Below are 19,724 nucleotides of genomic sequence, written 5' to 3' on the forward strand. Positions count from 1 at the left end.
CATCCCAGCTCACTTTACAGATGGGGAAACTGAGGCAAACAGGGCAAAGTGACTTTCGGAAGTGTTTGAGGTAGGATCTGAACTAAGGTCAGAGACTCTATCCACTGTACCGCCCAGCTACCCTGCTCTGAACACAAGCAATTAAGTGCGACAGGCAGGATCTGAATCCAGGGCCTTGAAATCCAGTCATGGGTTCCCCGATGATGTTCCTCACCCCACTTCACGCACATGGCTCCACATGTTGCTGCTGCCTGGCGTCGCCCTTTGGCACACCCAGAATGTTTCTCTGGAGACCGCCGTGTTCCCCAACAGGCCGGAGAGAGAACGGCCGAAGAGCCAGGGAGAGCGGCTGAAAGTAAGAAATGAGCATGAGAAGTCAGGCCGGAGCCCCACCGTGGGAGGCAGCGTCCGGGCTCCTGGGGCAGTGGGGGCTCCTAAAGGCGAGGGGACCCCCCTGGTCAGCGGAAGGAAAGGGGCCGCTGGAATGGTCAATGAGGGAGCGAGAATGAAGGCTGGAGGGGAGACCGGGCGGGAGCAGAAGGCAAGGGCTAAAGCCACTGGCGAGCCACGGTTGCTAGGAAGTCCGCCGCCTGGGGAAGGTGCGATGGCCAGGGGCGCAGGAAGGACTGCAGGTGTCCCACCTTCCCCTCATCCCCCCCATATTTCTTTTGGCCTTCGGGGTTTGCTGAGGGTCTTGACAGAAGTCGGGCCTGGGCGTCGAAGTCCCCCGGCGCTGGGCGTCAAGGGCCGAGCTTTTTCCACCTGGAAGATGGAGATGAGGAGGGAGCGGAGGGAAAGCATTCTGGGCCGGCTCCCCTCCCCTCGTCTGCCTCTCACCTTCAGGAAAACCGCCGTCCCCCCTTCTGGGCCTTCCCAGTCCCACGCGGCGGTGCAAGACCCCGGCCCGCTCCTCCTCCGCTTCCCCAGAAAGGAAATTGGCTGAGCTCGCCGGGAGCCCGTTAACAATCTGGCCACACTGCAGCCGTCTGGGTTTCCATGGTGACCCCAGTTGGCTTTGGCTCTCCCCAGGGGGAGTTGCTGGTAATTAACGCGGCACTTGGAGCCGGGCTGCCCGCGGCGGATGGGATGGGAGCCCCCGCGGCCCGGCCCACGGCGCCCCGGGGCTCGCAGCTGCCGCCAGTACCTGGCCAGGTGCGCGCGGGAACCGCGAGGCCGCCCTTGGCGCGGATTTAATCGGGCAGCAGGGTGGTTTTGTGTAACGGAAGCATCCCGGCAGAAGAAGGATCGGGCTTGTTCTCTCCTGCCCTGGAGGGCGAATAATACTAATAGCTCGCCCGTAGGCTTACGATTTGCAAAGTACTTTACATTTGTTATCTCATTTTATCCTCACAGCACTGGAAGTAACAGCTATTAAGTGCATTTCACAGATGAAGAAACTGAGCCTGAGAGAGGTTCAGGGTCTCTCCCAGGCTTGCACAGCTAGGATCTTGAGGCAGGATTTGAACTCGCATCTTTGTTTTTCTGGAAGGAAGGAAGGGAGGGAGGGAGAGGGAGGGAGGGAGAGGGAGGGAGGGAGGAAGAAAGGGAGAGAGGGAGGAAGGAAGGAAGGAAGGGAGGGAGGGAGGAGTTTCCCCAGTGGGGCAGCTCTGCAAACAGGGATGATTCATCAGCCTTTCTTGCAGAGGACCATAATGTGTGACCTCGCACAGCCCTCCCCACTCCAGTCCAATTCACTCGCATGTCACAGCATCACTCCCTGATGTCATGGTCTACCAGAACAAAGGGCAAACAACAACAGCAGCAGGTGCAGTGTATAGCATCAGGTGTGAAGTCAGGAAGACTGTCAGTTCTAATCCCGCCTCAGACACTAGCTCTGTGACTCTGGGCCTTTTATGGTGTTTGCCTCAGTTTTTCCATTTGTAAAATGAGCTGGAGAAGGAAACGGCCAACCATTCCCAGCCAAGAAAATCCCAATGGGGTCACAAAGGGTAATATCCATAAAAACGACTAACAGTAACTTCCTTACTCCAAGGGGTGATGGGTGCCCATGGCAGACAAAGACTTTCCCAATCAGAGCTGTGCCCGGGGAATGGGCTGCCCTCAGAAGGGTTTTCCCATGCCTGGAGGCCCTCGGGCAGAGGCTGAGTAGAGCCGCCTGCTCAGGGATGGTTTGAACCAGAGGGTGGCTTCTGGACTTGGACCCTGAGACTTAATGGTCTTGCTTCCTTGTCCCCTAGCCAGGAAAAGCCATAGAGCCTAGAATATCCTCCTCTCTCTCTCCCATCCTTTTCTAACTACCCTTCTCACCTGGACTAATGAAGCCTTCTTGGCCCCCTGGCCCTCCACTCTAGAACCTATTCTGCACTTGCTGTCCCCAAGCCAAGGCGGGCCATCCGGACTCCTGGCACCATCCCTTGGGTTGCCTGATCCCAGGTAAGTCCAGCCCAAAATGGAGCAACATCTCTCCACTCCTAAAATGAACTAAATGACCTCTAAGCCCAGAGGAACCCACATCTCCGTGCAGGCTCCAAGTGCCCCTTCAGAGCCTGTCACTGGCTCAAGGAACACCCTGGATGCTTGGCAAGGAAGATGATGGAGGGGAATCAAAGGAGGGGGTCTCTTGGGGTCACCCACCAGCTAATTCCTGGCCCTCCCTGCCTTGGATTGCTTTCTGTGAGAAGTGATTGGCTCCCCAGATTGGACCAGGCAGTATGGCAGCCCAAGGACTACTGCTGGGGAAGGGCTCATTTTGGCCGGGGAGGCCGGTTCTCCCCCAGCTTCGGGGTACCCTGAAGTGTCCTCTCCCCTCGATCCAAGCTCCATTTAATGCACTAAATCTAGACAGGCAAGTCAGTCTATTTATGGCTGCCCAACTCCCCCCATCAAGTGTCTATCCTCATTCTGGTTTTCTGGGAAAACGGAGGCAGGTGAAGCAGGTCTGACCTGGGTCCAAACTGGGTCCGAAACTGGGTCCGAGCTGAGCCCTACATTCAGTGCCATGGGCTGGGTGGGAGAACAACAGGGGCTGTCACTGAGGAAAGGCAGGATGGGACAAGCTGGGGACAAGGGGTGAGAAATGCCCCAGCACAGTGGTGGGCCCTCGGGGGGAGCCTGTGGGAGGATGTGGGGTAAGTAGGCAGTGCTTGGGCAGTGATTTAGTCTTAACTGCTTTGGGGGTATTCCCGAGTATTTAAGGACTGTAAAATCCTAGGCCCCGGGGATGACCCTCTGCTTCCCAGTATCTGTGCTCTCCCAGCGCACACGTGGGGCTCCCTCTCCCTGGAGAGGCCCTGACACCCCGGGGTCCCCGCACTCGTCAGCGAGACTGTTCTGAAGCCAAGACCCCCAGGACCCCTCAGAGCCCCCTCGGTCTGCCCTGCTTCCTGACAACCAGACTTGGAGTGCTGCCCGTGACCTTTTCTCAGCACAGAAAGAGCATCAGATCAGCCATGCATCAGGGGATGGAAAACACTGGGATTGGAATCCAGGAAGCAGCCTAGTCATGGGGGAGGTCAGCTGTGAACAGAGCCTTCCACCCCCACCCCAACCCAGGAGCCCAGGGCTTCGGTCCTTCCAGCCCAGGCCAGCAGCCACAGGCCCACAGGTCCTTGGAATCCCAGAGGCCAATCCCCATGCTCAGCTCCCACCATCTGAGTCATTTCTGTGGCCCTGGAAATTAGGCTCGCCCTTCTTTGTACTGAAAGGTCCTAATGACCTTCCCCTCCTGGAACTCACACAGAACCCTAGACTTGGGCTGGAAACAGTGACTGTCTGATGCCACTTAAGGAGAAGGAAAATAAGAGTTCAGGGAGCGAGCTGATTTCACATAGGACCTAGAACTGGAAAAGGACAGAGTGTCCCACCTTCCATTTCACAAAGTGAGACCACCAGGCAGAGATGGGGAGCAATTTGCCCAGGTAGCGATCATTAGTGGGGGTTGGGGAGGGTGTATCCAGATCCCCTTCCCACTCAGCTGATAATGTGCCAGCCACCTGAAGGGATAGGGTGGGGAGGGGGCCGCCTCAGGAGCTGGCCCTGGGCTGGGGCCTTGGATGCTTTGGCTAGCTGACTAAGAGCTCTGACTCTTTAGCAAAATTGTCAGTCTCCCCTCCTCTTCCCTCCTGGCTCCAGTAGGGTCCTTCTAGCCTTGTTTCATGCTCCTGGACAACCAGCTCCAACCTGGTCCCCTTAATGCCCTCCCTTTTTTCTGCCTCTGTTTTTTGACTCCAGGGTATCCACTGTATTCTTTCCACCTGCTGAATCTGTGTCTGTCTTTAAAGCCCAGCTTAGATGCCACCCTTGGGAAGCCCCCCCCCAACCTCCCTAATTGGTCCCCTTGCCTTTCTCTCCCACCATTCCAGCCCAACTCATCTTCCTCCATCTACAGCTGCTTCAATGTGCTATGTGACGATCACACTCTGGTCACCTGTGTACAATGTGTCTTTTCTGGGCCACGAGGGCCATGATCGCAGGATCTCAAACTGAAACAGACCCTAGGCAGCAGCTGACCCAGCCCCTTCTCTTTCCAGCCCCATGAGATGGGTGAAATGACAGGCTCACAAAGGTAAGACATGTTAAAGCCAGCACTCGAGTCCAGCCCTCTGCCTTTATCGGATGTCAAAGGGTCCCACAAACTCAACCAATGTGAACTGAGCACAGAACACCAAGAAGGAAGTCTGGGTGATTTGTGGTTCCGCCCTCTAGAATGGATTGCAGGGAAAAGAAGGTTTTATTCTGTGTCACAGTCGCTGACATATGCTGAGAAATGCAAAGTAAAATGGCTCAGACCATCTGCCATTGAGAAGAGGAAGCTAGCCAGCCTTTGAGCCAGCAAGACCCATGTCACAACCTTGGCTCTGAGGTGTTACATACAGTACGGGGACTGGGGTTTCTGTCATCACACAGTCAAAGAATTTAGAGCTGGTGGGTTTTAGAATGTTAGAGCCAGGAGGAGCCCCAGAACACAATGTTCCAACAGAAAAGGATCTTGGGGCAAAATATTAGAAAGTAGAATTCTATTGACCTTCAAAGTTGTCTGGTGGGTCTAACTGGCTCATTAATTGAGTAAGAAAATTGAGGCTTGAAAAAGAACAAAGACTGATCTGTTGTATTAAGAGATTTACCTCACTTACTCCTACCATTAAAAGATTTTAGTAAATATTAATTCACCACAAGGAAGTAACTCGGAACTACCAGGCCTGGCCGACGCTGGAAGGGGCAGCTTTAAGAGGTATCTTGTGGTATCTAAGAGGTATCTCCCATCATTGCCAATGTCCAAGAAGTGCCTAGAAGGGTTGCAGAAAGGGAAGATGTAGGCAGAGGGGCAAAGTTGAATTTTGGAGGGCTCTTTTATCTCTTGAACTAAGATTCAGGTAAGAAAGTAATCTCATGCTTATTTATACATCTTTATGAGGAAAAGACCAGTGGGAATGGTTCCTTTTCCTTGAAGATTCTTATAGAAAGACAATTAAAAAAAAAAAAAAAAAGTTCCAAAACTCCTGAGGTAAAATCATGAATAATCCTGGGGGAATGGTTCCATTTCCTGAAGATATAGAATGATAATTTAAAAAAAAAAAAAAGAATTCCAAAACTCCTTTGAGGTAAAATCACATATAGTCCACGTATAGTCACTAAGATTTATTAAATGCCTTCATGCCAGGCACTATGCTAATCAGATGAAAAATGCACAATTTTATGGACCTGCAACCCCCCAGACACAACTGAACAAGATCTTTTCCGTCTCTGACCCTATCTCTACCTCCAACAGTCTGTGCTCCAAGGCCTCCTCAGTTCAAACAACCTAAAATCCAAATTTCCTTCTAGCTCTAACACCCTAGGTTTGAAAGTCCCTCTCAGACTTTAAATTCTTCAATTCTGATTCTTAGGAAAGAAGCATTTTCCCAGACAGGATTGGAAATGGGGCTTTCCAAAGCTGTCTGTGCCCTCTTGTGGCAGCTGAAGTGTGATTTGGAAATAGGATTGGATTTCTCTTGACATGTGTATGCTGGCTTTGCCTTCTGCTGTGGGAAACTTGCTTGTCAAAAAAAAATAACATGAGTATCCCATAGAAAGGTTAACTCACTCCTTCCCCAGGCCTGGTTCCTAGAACAAGATTTTGACCAAAGCTCTGTTCCTGACAGTGTTTTCGCCAAGTATTCCATCTAAGAGGGCAGTGTGTGGGTGTGTGTGTGTGTGTGTGTGAGAGAGAGAGAGAGAGAGAGAGAGAGAGAGAGAGAGAGAGAGACAGTAAATATTTAACAACCAACTCTCTAAAAGAATATTAACAAGACACACTTTAATATGCAACATTAACGTTTCCCCCATCATTTTCTGAAGTCTAGGCAATCAACAAAATTTCTCATTCTAGACATCTGCCTGTGTCCCTGGCGTAAATGCTCACACTGAAAATTTAACAATCTGCTTGAAAGTCAGTTCAAACTGGCTCCTGCAACAACCTTGGTCCCATCTAATCTTTCTGTGATTTATAATCTCAATTAAGTTTAAAAATTTTAACTAGGGCCTACCCCGAGCACGATCCTGTGCTTATTGGTAGGGCTACAAACATGAAAAAACAGCCACGTTCCTCACTCTCAGTGAGCTGACTAGCTAATGGCAGTGGGGGAAGGGGAAGGAAAGGCATGTCCTAAACATAATGTGATTCTATGAACACACGTGTGTGTACGTGTGTGTGTTTTTGTTGTTGTTCAGTTATGACCCCTTTTTTGGGTTTTCTTGGCAAATATAATCAAGAGTTTGCTATTTCCTTTTCTAGTGAGTTAAGGCAAATATATACAAAAATTTAAATATAAATATATACACAATACGTATATTATATGTATAATACAATATGCACATATAATATGTATGTATACACGTATGTCTGTATAACACATATAATCATATATAAAATTATACTTATAATTTTACATTATGTAAATATAATGAAACATTATGTCACCTAATGCCATCGAGCAGAGAGCCAGACCAAGAAACTGAGGAGGGAGAGACTGCACCGGGCAGCTGTATGCATGGGAGAGAAAGTGTTCCACAGTAAAAAGGCAATACTGGGGACTTTAAAATTATTACCTCATTTGATCTTCATAAATACCCTGGGAGTAGGAGCTATTATTATCCCCATTTTATACACGAGGAAACTGAGGCAAATGGTAATAAAGTGATCTCCTCAGGTCACACAACTAGCATGTATCTGAGGCAGGATTTGAAGTGGTGTTTTTCTGATTCCCAGTCCAGTATTCTATTCACTGTACCATCTGACAGTAATAATAATGATGACAATAGCAGCAGCTAGCAATTATGTAAAATACAGCATTTAATATTTATATTATATATTTAATAAATAGTGTTCAATCTTTAACAAGTCTGATCCCCATTTTGCAGATGAGGAAACTGAGGAAGGCAGAGCCTTGCCCAGAATTACCCAACTCCTAAGTATCTGAGGCCAGGCTGGAACTTGAGTCCCCTTGACTCCAAGCCCAACACAATCCCCCGTGTCTCCCAGCTGCCTTGAGGCAGGCTGAGTTCAAATCTTGCCTCTGACTCACTGGCTGTCAGTTCTAGGCCAGTTTCTCACTCTTCTCATGCGGTCTCTTTTCTCTGCTGAAAGGAGCAGGGCTCCTCTTTCCTTGGCCGTGGGAAGATGACATGCGCTGCTCTGCCGCAGCTTCAAGGCCCGGAGAAGGGGCTGTGGGCTCCCTCAGAGAGCCAGAGGTGGGCAGGGGTTCTGCTTCTGGTTGGGGGGATGACCTGCCCAGGGGCAGGTGAGGATGCTTGGAGTGATGGGGAGAAGGAAGGGGAGGCTTCCAGGGGGAGACTGGTGGGGAGCCATCAAACCCTGAGTGACACATGGGGGCAAGTGATGATGGCAGCAGTGTGAGGGTAGATGGGGGTGAGGGGGCCGAGGCCGGAGAATCGGCCCAGAAGGGGCTTCAGCCCTCTGCTGGGCAAGGGCAGGGAGGGCAATGGACACAAACGTGGGCCCACGGACGTGCAGTTGGGCATCAGAGGAACACGAGTTCCCTCTCTGGGCCCCAGTTTCCTCATCTCCAAAATGGGGGGAGAGCAGTGAGCTCTGAAGCTTCACTTGAATGGGAGAGTGGATGAGGGGGCCCGATAGGATCTGGGGTTCCAGCCTGGGGAGGCTGGGGAGAGGAAGAGGTCTGGGAAAAGAGGAAGAGCTGGATTGGCAGCAAGAAGAAGAGAGTTCAAATTCTGTCCAGATGCTCCCTGGCTGGGGCGGCTGGCCCCAAGGCCTGCCCTCAGGAACCTTCTCTCTAGCACCAGACAAGTCCCTATGGGAGATTATCTCCCAGGCCAGAGAGGAATCAGGAACAGGCCTGCATATTTTAGGGGGCACCAAGGAGCAAGCTCTGTAGGTTGGTATATCTGTGAAATGGGGATACGAATAGCACCTCCCTGCCCGGGTCACTGCGAAGAGCAAACAAGGTCACAGGCAACGCACTTTACAGGCTCCTACAGAGAGGAGTTAGGCATTCTCACAGGCCCAGCTCTGCAGGGCTGAGTCTGATTCACCAGTGGGACCCTGAGTGAGGGCAGGGATGGGGGAACGCTCCCAGATGCCACACGTGCAGATGGAGAAGCCGGCACCGATGCTGCCCAACGTCCTGGGGAGACCAGCAGAGGGGCCGCCAGAGAAACCGGAGAGTGTGAAGGGGAGGGGCGTCCAGAGGGGAGCTTGGAGCCTGTCTGAAGGGAAGGGAGGAGAGAATGTGTGGAAGGGACAGAGACAGAGATGGAAGGACGGGGGGAGAGACACGGGGAGAGAGACAGAGACACAGAGAGAAAGAGAGACAGACCAACAGAGACAGAGAAACACACAGAGACCCGGAGAGAACGAGAGGCCCAGACACAGAGAGTAGGGCTACTCCAAAGAGAGTTCGTAGGGAACCCTGGCCTGTGACTTGGGAGGCAGCAGGGAGGCTGGTGCTCACGGAGAGCCCAAGCGCGGGCCCCCTGCTGCCCAGGTGCCGGGGCCTCTGTTCTGGGTGCCCAAGAGCTGGGAAGCTCCCAGGGAACCCCTTCATTTGACATCAGATGGGGGAGGGGCCCCGGCCCAGCAGAGCTGGGACTCGCACTGAATCTCCTGGTTCCCGTTCAGTGCGATACGTAGGGCTATCTGGTGCTAAGGGCAGCTGGGGGGGGGGGCACAGTGTAAGGTCAGGAGGACCAGAGCCGCGGGCTGTGTGATACTGGGCAGTCACTTCCTGTTTGCCGCAGTTTCCTCACCTGTCAATGAGCCGGGGGAGAGAATGGCGAACCATCCCAGTGTCTCCGCCAGGAAAACCCCATACGGGTCACGAACGAAACCGCAAGAGCCGACTGTCTCAGCGCAGGCCCCGCTCCCGCCTGCCCGGATCCCCACTGAGAGAGGCTGCAGTGGCCCCAGCTCCCCGACCAGGACCCCCGGGTACCCCCAGGCCCCTCGCCTCCTTCCTCCTCCCCACAGGCTGCTCCGGATTCCTCTCTGGGCCTCTCTCCTCCCCCACACCATTTCCTCCCTTTGCAGAGCCCCGGTTGTTTTTCATTCATGTCTGACCCCTCACGACCCCATTTGGGGTTTGCTTGTCAGAGACACTGGGCGGGTTTGCCCTTTCCTTCTCCAGCTCATTTTACAGATAAGGAAACCGAGGCAGACAGGAATGACGTGGCCAGGATCCCACAGCTGGTGTGGATTTGAACTCAGGTCTCCGGCTCTACACCCATGCTCTATGTGCTGCACCACCAAAAAGTAACAACCCCCCCCCACCGCATGTTTCCGGGGATAAAGGGGGTCTCTCCCAGGCAGAGGCTGCCCGGGGGAAACAGCCTGGACTTGGAGTCATCCCTGGCCTCGGGCTCCACCCTGTGCCATCTCGAGGAAGATCCAACTTACAAAGCCTCCCCTGGCAGCGATGACAGAAGCATCAGCTCCATTTTGCAGCTGAGGAGACTGAGGCTCCAGGCTTACCCGCCCGAGCCGCAGTCACAGAAGCTGCCAGCTCCGGCCCGTGGCCCAGCACAGCCCTAGCCCAGTCAGTCACAACCGCTTACCTCACAGGCTCCTCCCTGGTGGGGCTCCAGAACTAGGAGCCAAGATTGGCCTGGCTCACGGGGAAGTCTCTCGTGTCTGACGAAATCCTGCAAGATTGTGGAGAAGAAGGTGCGCTGACCGGGAGGCTCTGGAGGGCCTGGTGGCACCAGCCCCCACCAACAGTGGGCAGGGGTGCCAGGCGGGGGCAGCTGTCACCTCTCTCCGCCATCAGGCTGCTTCCCCTCAGACAGAAGCACGACCCTCAGCCCCGGCTCTGATCTCCACTTGCTGCTTGTCAGCTTTGGATGGAGTTCCTCACTCATGGCTCCGAGCCCCAACCTCCCCCCAATGTAAGCGATAATGCACGCGGATTCGGGGCTTCCAGATGTTTTCAGCGAGCTAGCACGGTCTCCATCCCAAGCGAGCTCCAGGGGCCGAGGCTTGTGAAATGGGAGACAAGCTTGAGTCTGTCCTCGGGAAGCTGGCCCGAGTCAGACAGCCAAGAACAGGCCAGAGTGTGGCAGGAGCCACGTGGTCGCCACGGCCCTGTCCGACTGTCTTCATGGTGCCGGGGACTGGGGTCAGTGTGTGTGTGGGGGTGTCTCAGAAGCCAGAAGCTGGGACAGACCCTTGGGCTGTACCAGATGCACGGACCAGGTGATTTCAGCCCCCCTGCCCCAAAGTGAGCTCCCTGGTCCCTCTGACCTCCACGAAGGCAATAGGTCTCAGTCATCTAGTCACTGTGCACTGACCACCTGATACCGGCTGCTACCTTAGCTTAAGTGGGTTGGCTTTTAAGGATGCACAGTGAGCTGCATGAGCTCCCCCTAGTGTGAAGTTTCGATGAGGCAGCCAGACAGGAAATGTCAGAGACTCTCACTGCACAGGGAGGGCCAGGATGGGGGCTGTAACTACCTCCAGCCACAGGGCACAAAGGCTTGGGGATGACCGGCTCCACAGGATGGCAGCGCCCAGAGGCCGACTACTCCAGGCTCCCTATTTCACAAAGGAGGAAAATTAAGCCCCAGGGGTGAAAAATGCCTCACCCCTGTGAGGTACACAGGCTGTCAACTGTAAACCCGGGCTCCCAGAGCTCATCTTAAAGAAGCGAGGGGGCAGGGGCGGGGCATTTGGGAATAAGCAAGTAGCGTGCTAATCCCTTTTAAAAAATGTTGCCTCCTTTGGTCCCCATAACCACCCTGAGAGGTAGCTGCTATTATAGCTATGGTTGTCTCCTTTTTTTAGCTGAGGAACCGGATGAGGAGAAAAGGAAAATGATCTGCCCAGGGTCACACAGCTAGTGAGCGTCTGAGCCGGACTCCGTCCACTGCAGCACCAGTCGCCTCAAATTATAACTTTGGGAAGATTATAGTGGGATGTGAAGAAGTCTAATGGCAATTCCCTCATATAAACGTAAAGGAACGTTAATGTGTCTCCTCAGACGGTCCAAATAAAGCAGCAATTTGGCAAATACTTAAACATCTTAGGGCGGCAAACACTGCTTTATGACAGAACTGTACTTTATGGTGGACACAGAACCACAAGGAGACATTCCTGACGGCAACCCCGGGGGGAACCGAGTGAGCCAGTGGGAGCTGCGGGGGCAGAAATGTTCTTCCTGAGAGGGCCCGAGCCGAGCCAGGCCCTTCATCTGGGGACCAGGGAGGACGCTGCCCGTGGCATCAAGGACTGCTCGTGCGAGAAGCTTGGCCGGCAAGAACCCGAGAGGGGGTGGGCGCGAGGATGGAGGCTGCAGCGCCAAGAGCAGAATTTTCCAAAACTGGAGCCAAGACCAGCGGGAAGAGTGGCCAAGAGAGGCATCTGGCTTCTCTGAAGAAGGAAACAGTGGAAGCTACTGAAAACAACCCCAGGGGGCCAGGAGGAGGATGGGAGTGGTCCCTCTGTAGGTCAGCCCAAGGGCTAGGACAAAATGGAAACCCAAAGGCTCTTTTTCCCCTTTCTTTTTTACCTTGTTAAAAATGCAGTTTTGCCAGACTGGGGGTTGGGAGAGACAGAGAGAGAAGAAAAATGGTGGTGGTGGGTAAAGAAGTCAGGGCTTCTCCACTGGATCCTCCATAAACAACCCCGACATCTCGAGATGTCAAGAGGCTTGGACTCTGGCTTGGGTTCTGCCACTGACTTGATGTGGCCCCCCTGGGCGAGCCCTCCAGAGTCACCCTCAGCCTCAGTTTCTGTAAAAAGAAGCTGGCCCAAACGATCACTAAGGTTCCTTCTGGCTCTGGGCAAGCTCTGATTCGGTGATACTGCTTTATTCACTATGTGTTTTTTTGGGGGGGAGATGAACAGACATACAAGAAGTCAGCAACAGCCTCAATAAGAGATGCCTAGGGAGAAAAAAAAGGGACATGTTTTATATAAGGGACACATAAAAACTATATAATATATATACATATACATACACACACATATATATATGTATATTACATATATATAGCTATTTATCTTTGAACTCGGCCTCCCAGAGCACCAAGGCAGATTCTTCCCCCTACTTGCCGGCTTGAGCAGACTTGGGCTCTGTCACTCAACTACCACCTGGAAGGGTGGAGGGGGCAGCGGGGAAAATTAGTGCCGTACCCCCATCCCACTGAGGACACACTGCATTGCTGGTCTCATTTTAAAAGTTAAAACGGCAGAAAGGTAGTTGTATCTGCAAGAAAATGTTTATTCTTTTAAACCCCACAGAATAAAAGAATGCAGCCAAGACCAAGTACTGAATGAAAATGATGTCCCCAAGGGGAGCAAAATGGGGGAAACCCTCAACACAAATAGTCAGTGACAATTTTTCATGTTTTGCACAAAGATGAAAAATCTGTGACATTTCTGAGTAACACTTTTATGGTGACAATTACACAAGATGATTCAAAAATGCAAGATGACAGCAACATGCACATCTGGCTGAAGCTAAAAGTTGTTTTGTTTTTTTTTTTAATACCAAAAGAAGGCCTGTGATTAAGTGATGAATCTTTAACATTTCTATTTTTTACTGACTTGCTTATTCTATGTAATTTGTTTTAAATGAGACATTACATGCCAATTACATGAAACTTTTGAAAAGAGCTGTGTTCTCCTAGAATCCCCAGCAAGAAAACCAAATTGATCCAACTTGGTTTCTGAATTTTCTCAGTGTCCAAATGTAATTTTGCCTTGCCTGCCCACCCTTACTCAATGCTAAAACACTTCCAAAAGTTGCCAGTGTAAACAGTTTTCAACCAATGTATAAAATACATCCAAAACTGAAATCTTTGTGCAATTAATGAGTTTCTTTAAAAGAATGAACTCTTTAAAAAAAACTCCTTGGCACAATAGCTGAGGAAGAATCGGTCATGCTCAGCTGTCAAACACGAGATGGTGCAAAGTGGAAATCACAGTTAAATAAAAGAAATGAAAAAAAAAAAAAAAAACCCACAAGCCCAGAACTGCTGCTTTTATTGGCCATCTTTACAGTCTCTGGCGTACAGTACACTGCCCAGCCCGGATCCCCTTCCCAACAACACCTCTCTGTTTCACTACCTGGGCTTTCAGGGGTGTGGTGTGGCGTGGTGTGGCGTGGCGTGGCGTGGCGTGGCGTGATCGAGGCAAGAGACACAACGCTCAAGACTCAGAGGGGGCGTGGCACCTTGGTGGCCGGTGGCACCTTGGTGGCCGCTGGCCAGTGGTGCAGCTACCACATCACTTTCTGCAGGATGATCTGTGATGAGCTCAATGTTGAAGCTAAATGACAGTGAAGGGGAATGGTTTCACAACTACCAAGTCTCCTCTTGAAATGTCTCTTTCCCAAGGCACTGTGAGAAAGACTGCTAGCGATGCTCACGGACTAAAAACACCGAGGGGAATAGAAAGACTAATTTAAGCATAGCCACCATTTTATTACCGGCCATTCATGCTATTGGGTTTTGTCCCGTATGCTTCCACAACACTCCTTAAATTTGTTTGGCCCTTTGGGGGGGGGGGGGGGGGGGGGGGGGGGGGGGGGGGGGGGGGGGGGGGGGGGGGGGGGGGGGGGGGGGTGGGGGGGGGGGGGGGGGGGGGGGGCGGGGAATCCATTTTTTTCCCTGTGACATCAACATCCTCTTCTTTAATACCAGCTATAAAAATCAAAGCTTTGTTAGATTATTGAACCCTTTCCACCTAAAAACTAAAAGAATTTTCACCATTATCCCATGTGAATCCAATCTGCAGGTTTAACTTGATTATTTCAAACAAAAGATTAAAAACTAAAACAAAAAAATAAAGAGAACAACAAACCAAAAGAAAGGGTTGAGAATCAAGCAAAGCCCTGCATTTTTTTTTCAAGAGGAAACCATGCAAGAGGACATAAAAGGCAAAATTGGCTACGTGAAATCCAAGAGTTGTTTTAATGCATTGGCCGAGAAAAATAAATTGCAAAGTTCTGTGAGGTTTTCTAAAAATTTACAAGAAAAACTGATGGGCAGTTCTAATCAGACTTGGATGTTCTCCCTACCCCCCACCCCCTTTCTTTTTTTCAAATGACAACATATACAGTCCCACACAATACAATTTTTTTTTATCTTGACTGCAAGAGATGCTCCTTTGCGATGCCTTCCATGTGACCAAAATGTCGGGCAAATACAAAGTTGGCCTTCATTTCTTCAGGGGCTGATAAACAGAGGCATTGGGATCAAGTCCGGATGGGCTGGTCTCCACAAATTTGGAAGAATAATGGGGAGAAACAGGACTCAGGGGGCTGGTGGCTGCAGTGTACGTTATGCTGGGCATGACTGCCATGACTTCTGCGATCTTCTGTTTGAGGTCCTTGATTTCCTGATCTTTCTGAAGGATTTGCCCTGGAAGAACAAAGACACAGCATTAGACAGGCACAACCCTGTCCCTCTGACGGCCTCTGGATTCAGGAGGACGGCTGTTAGAAACCAGCTAGGAGGAGGAAACATAACCAGGACTTTGGGCAAAACCCCACCTGTATGACTGCTGCTTTAAGTCTGGGGGGCAGGGTTTGGACCCTTTACCGCCTCAGATCTGAGGTGGAACCACCTGATGATGTACCGGGGATGGCAGCCCGCTCCCTAGATGGCCACCACTGAACCGGATGGTGACAGCGCCATGTTTAAGCGTGCACAGGGGCACACCAGATGCACCCAGCGGTGCCCAGGGGCCTGGGCTCCAGGCTCAGCTCTGGCAATAAATTTTCCCTGACTTTTGCTGGGACATGAGCCTTGCCCGAGTTTCAGAATGTAGACCAATGGGGCTGGAGGACATGGAGAGGTCAGGTCGTTAAGATCACATTCATGGGCTCAGGACCCTTCTAGCTGGGACCATCTGAGCTCTACATCTCAGGCGCCGTTCAGCCCCAACGTGCCCTGGGTGGGGTCCAAGGTGTCTTCCAACTCTGAGATTACATGTTTCCTAGCCATGCATGTTGAGTGAGCTGTGGAGTCACACTGTGCACAGAACAGCAGATGCACCAAGCAAGAGAGAACGCCCTTCTGTCCCACAGTTCTCGTGTCATCAGATTGGGTTACCAAGATGTCTGTGAAGGCCACCTTCACAAAGCACACCTCATGTCCAGCCAGCTGCCAAGGCTGACTGACTGCCACACTGGGTCCCACCTTTGCCGACTGGCTCCCATCCACACAGCACTGGTTCGGGCCTTCACCACTTCTTGCTCGGACTGCCGGGATCTTGGTCCAGTCCAAAGGGATCTTTCTCTGGCACAGCCTTAGGCACACAAGCTTCTCTGATGCTCCTTTGCTCAAGAAGCTCCACTAGCTCCCAGTTCCTTCCCAGATAAAACACATTCCACTGTGTTTCCTTTCAAATACTCACCATCCAGCTGACGGAGTGTGGTCCTGCTTCTACCCCTGGGTTTGGCCCAAGTGTTACTGATCCTCTATTTAGCACTGCGTCTCCAGGCCTCTGCACCAGGCTGCCTCCATGCCCACAGGGCATTCCTGCTTCCTTCTGGCTCCCCCAAATGGCACCCCCTAGACAGCCCCAGCTGCAGCACGTGCTTTCCCCAGCACTCCCCTAGTATCGACTTTGTGTCTAAGTCAGCCTGTCTTTCCCCCATAGAATGAAAGCTCACTGAGTCCTCATGCTGTTATTTTTGTCCCTCTCCAGTGCCCACTGTGTGTCTGGCACATGACCGGTGCTCAACAGAAGCCTGAAGTAGCACTGGATCGAGACCTCTTCTTGCAAGAGGCCTCCTCAGAACCCTACTCGTGTCTCAAGAGAGGGCAGAGACTGACACAGAGAAGAGCACATCTGTATTTAGGGATGATCAGCAAGGCCAGCAGTGTGCTGAAATCACGTTCTGACCTGCCCTCCAGTCAGAGTCTGAGGTTTCCAAAGGAAATTTTATGAAATGTCTTTGCTCTCAAAGAGGATAAACACAGCCCTCCCCCCCCACTCCTCTATGGGCCCCCAGCAGCCAGAGAGGTGGCTGTGTGGCATTAGGGGCGCTGCCTTTTTCTCTTTCTCCTCTCTGTGTCTCTGTCTCTGTGTCTCTTTCTCTCTCTCTTTCTCTGTCTCTTTCTCCTCTCTGTCTCTGTGTGTGTATATGTCTCTGTCTGTCTTTCTGTGTCTCTATCTCTCTCTCCTGGGTGTGATTAGCAAATGTAGGTGATTAAGAAAGGCAGCCTGGCCTGTAAAAGTCCAGAGACAAAATGAAATACCCAACAGGAAGGTCTTCTATCAGCTAAATATTGGGGCCAACGGGCAATCACTGAAGTTTCTGAAGAAGGGCAGTGACACTGTCAGAAGCACTCTGGCAGCTTCTGGGCACCAGCTCACCTCCAGGCCATAGTTGGTAAAGAAGACATTGGGATGTCAGTGGGGGGTTATCAAGGGGGAATTCTCTTTGGGGAGATCTGCAAGAACCACTTTCTTGCTTTAGGTCTGGCTACAGGTTTCCTGGACGCTTGTGTTTATCCATCACAAAGACATTTTGTCCGTAGGACTCCCAACACTTCTGGTTCATGCACGTCAGTGTTACTGGGGTACAGCGTCAATGTAGCCTGGCTGATTGAGGTTGTGACCAGGTTACCAACTATATAGGCACTTCCAACAATTTTCCATCACCCAGGATGCCACAGATATGGCCGCTGGCTTTTTTGAAGAACTTGCCTGTCAAAAGCTCCTTGTGTTCCTGCTTGTTTTGGAACTGGGTAGTCTGCTCATCCTCAAGTCCCAGAGTTTGGTCTCTGGCAGGAAGCTGTCCCAGACTGCATGCAGAATGGGAGCTGTCTGACCCTTACAAGACAAAGGGGTCACTGCTGGAGTCCTTGGATGTGGGCTTCACAGCGCTGCCAGATCTTGGACACATGGTGGCCCGCATGAAGCTGCTCTGCAGCCAGCTAGCCGTGTCCAGCAGGGTCTGGAGTTTCTGGTAGTGTGGGAAGGGCCAGGAGAGGAAGAGGAGGAGGCCTGGGAGAAGAGCAGGGCAGCCCAGAGCAGGTGACATTTCGGACTTTAAAAAGTAGCCTAATGGCCTCAGAGTTAGTAGTACCCCACATTCTAATCTTCACCTGTTGGTAGCTAATTCTTATATATAAAATGTACTGGAACAATGACCCAATTTACATAGACTTGTTAACATACTGCCTGACTTCAGTGTCTGGGACTGCTCTCCATGACCAAAAAGCTGGATTTTTGAGAAGAGGATGGGACCTTGTTTATCTCCATGGATATTTTTGATTTTACTCTCCCTACCTCTTTCCTGGACTACTATGAAAGCCTTCTAATCAGCGTCTCTGCCTCAAGCCTCTCCCCAATCCAATTCTCAGCTGTCACAGCCTGACCATGTCCCTTGGCAGTTAGTAAATTCCAAGAGCCCCCGAGTATCCCAAGGATCCAACATAAGCCTTTTGTGTGGTGCTTAGAGCTCTGTACAAGCCAGTTCCTTCCTACAGCCCGGTCCCCTTCACACCCTTAGGATTTAGCTGCACTAGTCTTCCTTGGGGTCCCCAGCCCACACCCTGCCACCTGTGGACTCTGTGCCTCTTCCTTAGGACCCTCCCCCCAGCTCCAGGATGCTCTCCTTCCTTCCCTTGCGCTGATAGCTTCTCTGGGGCCCTTCAATACTCAGCTCAAATCCTGCTTTTGGCAGGGGCTTCTCCTGGTCCTTCCTCCTCGGCCCTCTGGGATTACTTTCCACTTACAAGGTATATGTAGATCTCATATGTACACAGTTATTCACAGGTTGTCTTTCCCATTAGGACATAAGGTCCTTGAAATCAAGCCCTATGAGACTGTTGTATTTTTTAACCATTCGATCTCTCAGCAAGAACTGAATAAATGCTTGCTGAGTGACTGGCCAACCCATGTCCCAATGCAGCCCTACCTTGGGCAATCTCGAGCTGCCGTTTAGCGTCTCCTAGAGCAGAGAAAAGATCCAGCTTGATTCTCGTCTCCGCACTCAGGCTGTTCTCTAAGTGCTGGGTTTTATCTTGCATGGCTGACAGTGCTGACATTAACACCTCTGTATCCTTCTCATTCTCTTTGTATTTCCGGAGCTCCTGAGAAAGGCAAGAAAACCTGTCAGTTCAACAAAGCTGCGTCCTGAATACCGATCCTGGGACATTTTATGCACGCTCTGCAAGATGCATAAAGATGAACAGGGCAGACTTTGGTAGCACAGGTAAAATATCCATGGGAGTACCCATCCTACCAGACAGAACCATAACAAATGCAAAGGAGAAATCCAAAGAAGGGAGGGGCTGGAGATTGATGAAGGCGGGATCAGCTCCATGGCAAGGGGAAGTTGGGAAATCAGGGAAGCCTAGGGGCAGGTGCCATCCCAATGGCGGGGACAGATCCAAGGTCACAGGTCTGCAGGTACCGGGGCTTTGGGAATTCTCTGGGGCAGAGGTATCAGACTCCAAGATGAATTAGATTAAAATGTACACGGTAAATATTTAACAAAATGAAAATATGGCCCAACATAAAACATGTGAATTTGCAATATTCTGAGTCAACATGTTTCTATTTTTGTGGGACATCACCACTCTAGTCCCCACCCCTCGTTTTATAGATAGGAAACTGAGGCCCAGAGAGGTTAAGTTATTTAGCAAAGCTCACACAGGATACAAAGGGCAGGGGCAGGATCTGAATTCAGATGCTTTGACTCTATGGGCAGCCCTCATCCCACTATGCCAACGTGAATAGGGAGCAAGGGGAAGGTGTGCTCCAGATGACAACGGGGCAGTGGGGGCCATCTGATCTGTATGGACCACAGTGGGCAGAGGCAGCCCAGCTCCACATGTCTGCCTAAGGAAGGCAGGTTTCACTGGGGAGACAACAGAGGGACAGCCAAGAGCTCTAAGGGGAGGGTTGAATCAGGGAAGCTGTATAGATCTGGGACAGGGAAACCAAGAGTCCAGGGCCCAGAGGGGGAAGGGAAGGCCTGCCTGCATCAGGGAAGAGAGGCAGCTGGGGTCTAGTCAACTGGGTGGGGGTGGGACACTCACTGTGAAGGAAAATGGGAGGACCTGAAGATGACTGAGGGATAGACAACGGGAGGGGCCATCAGCAGAAAGAGCATTCAATTCAGCAGACACTGATTAAGTACTTGCTGAATGCAAGATACCAAGGGAGACCTTAGAGGATTTTGGGAGGGGGGAAGAAAACAAGGCAAGCAATTATTAAGAACCACTAAGAAGCAGTTTGGGGTTCAATTTGAACTGAATAAAGACTTTGAATTCTCAATTTAAATTCTACT

The 19,724-nt window shown here is 51.3% G+C and overlaps 1 protein-coding gene across 2 annotated transcripts in view; it reads right to left on the reverse strand.

Moving 5' to 3' along the window:
- Nucleotides 1–14,362: 14,362 nt before the first annotated feature.
- MACO1 (macoilin 1) overlaps nt 14,363–19,724 on the reverse strand; it is a 76,084-nt gene continuing 70,722 nt past the window's right edge. The window contains exons 10-11 of one of the 2 annotated variants that reach the window (XM_031962565.1): nt 18,348–18,522; nt 14,363–14,835 (exon numbers count right to left, since the gene is read on the reverse strand). In XM_031962565.1, coding sequence (XP_031818425.1) covers nt 14,633–14,835; nt 18,348–18,522 — 378 coding nt within the window. In that variant the 3' untranslated portion in view covers nt 14,363–14,632. The remainder of the gene's footprint in view (nt 14,836–18,347; nt 18,523–19,724) is intronic. The other variant, XM_031962566.1, reaches the window with a different exon arrangement.

This window comes from Sarcophilus harrisii, chromosome 3 (assembly GCF_902635505.1).
Source record: "Sarcophilus harrisii chromosome 3, mSarHar1.11, whole genome shotgun sequence".
In the NCBI taxonomy this organism is placed as follows: domain Eukaryota; kingdom Metazoa; phylum Chordata; class Mammalia; order Dasyuromorphia; family Dasyuridae; genus Sarcophilus; species Sarcophilus harrisii.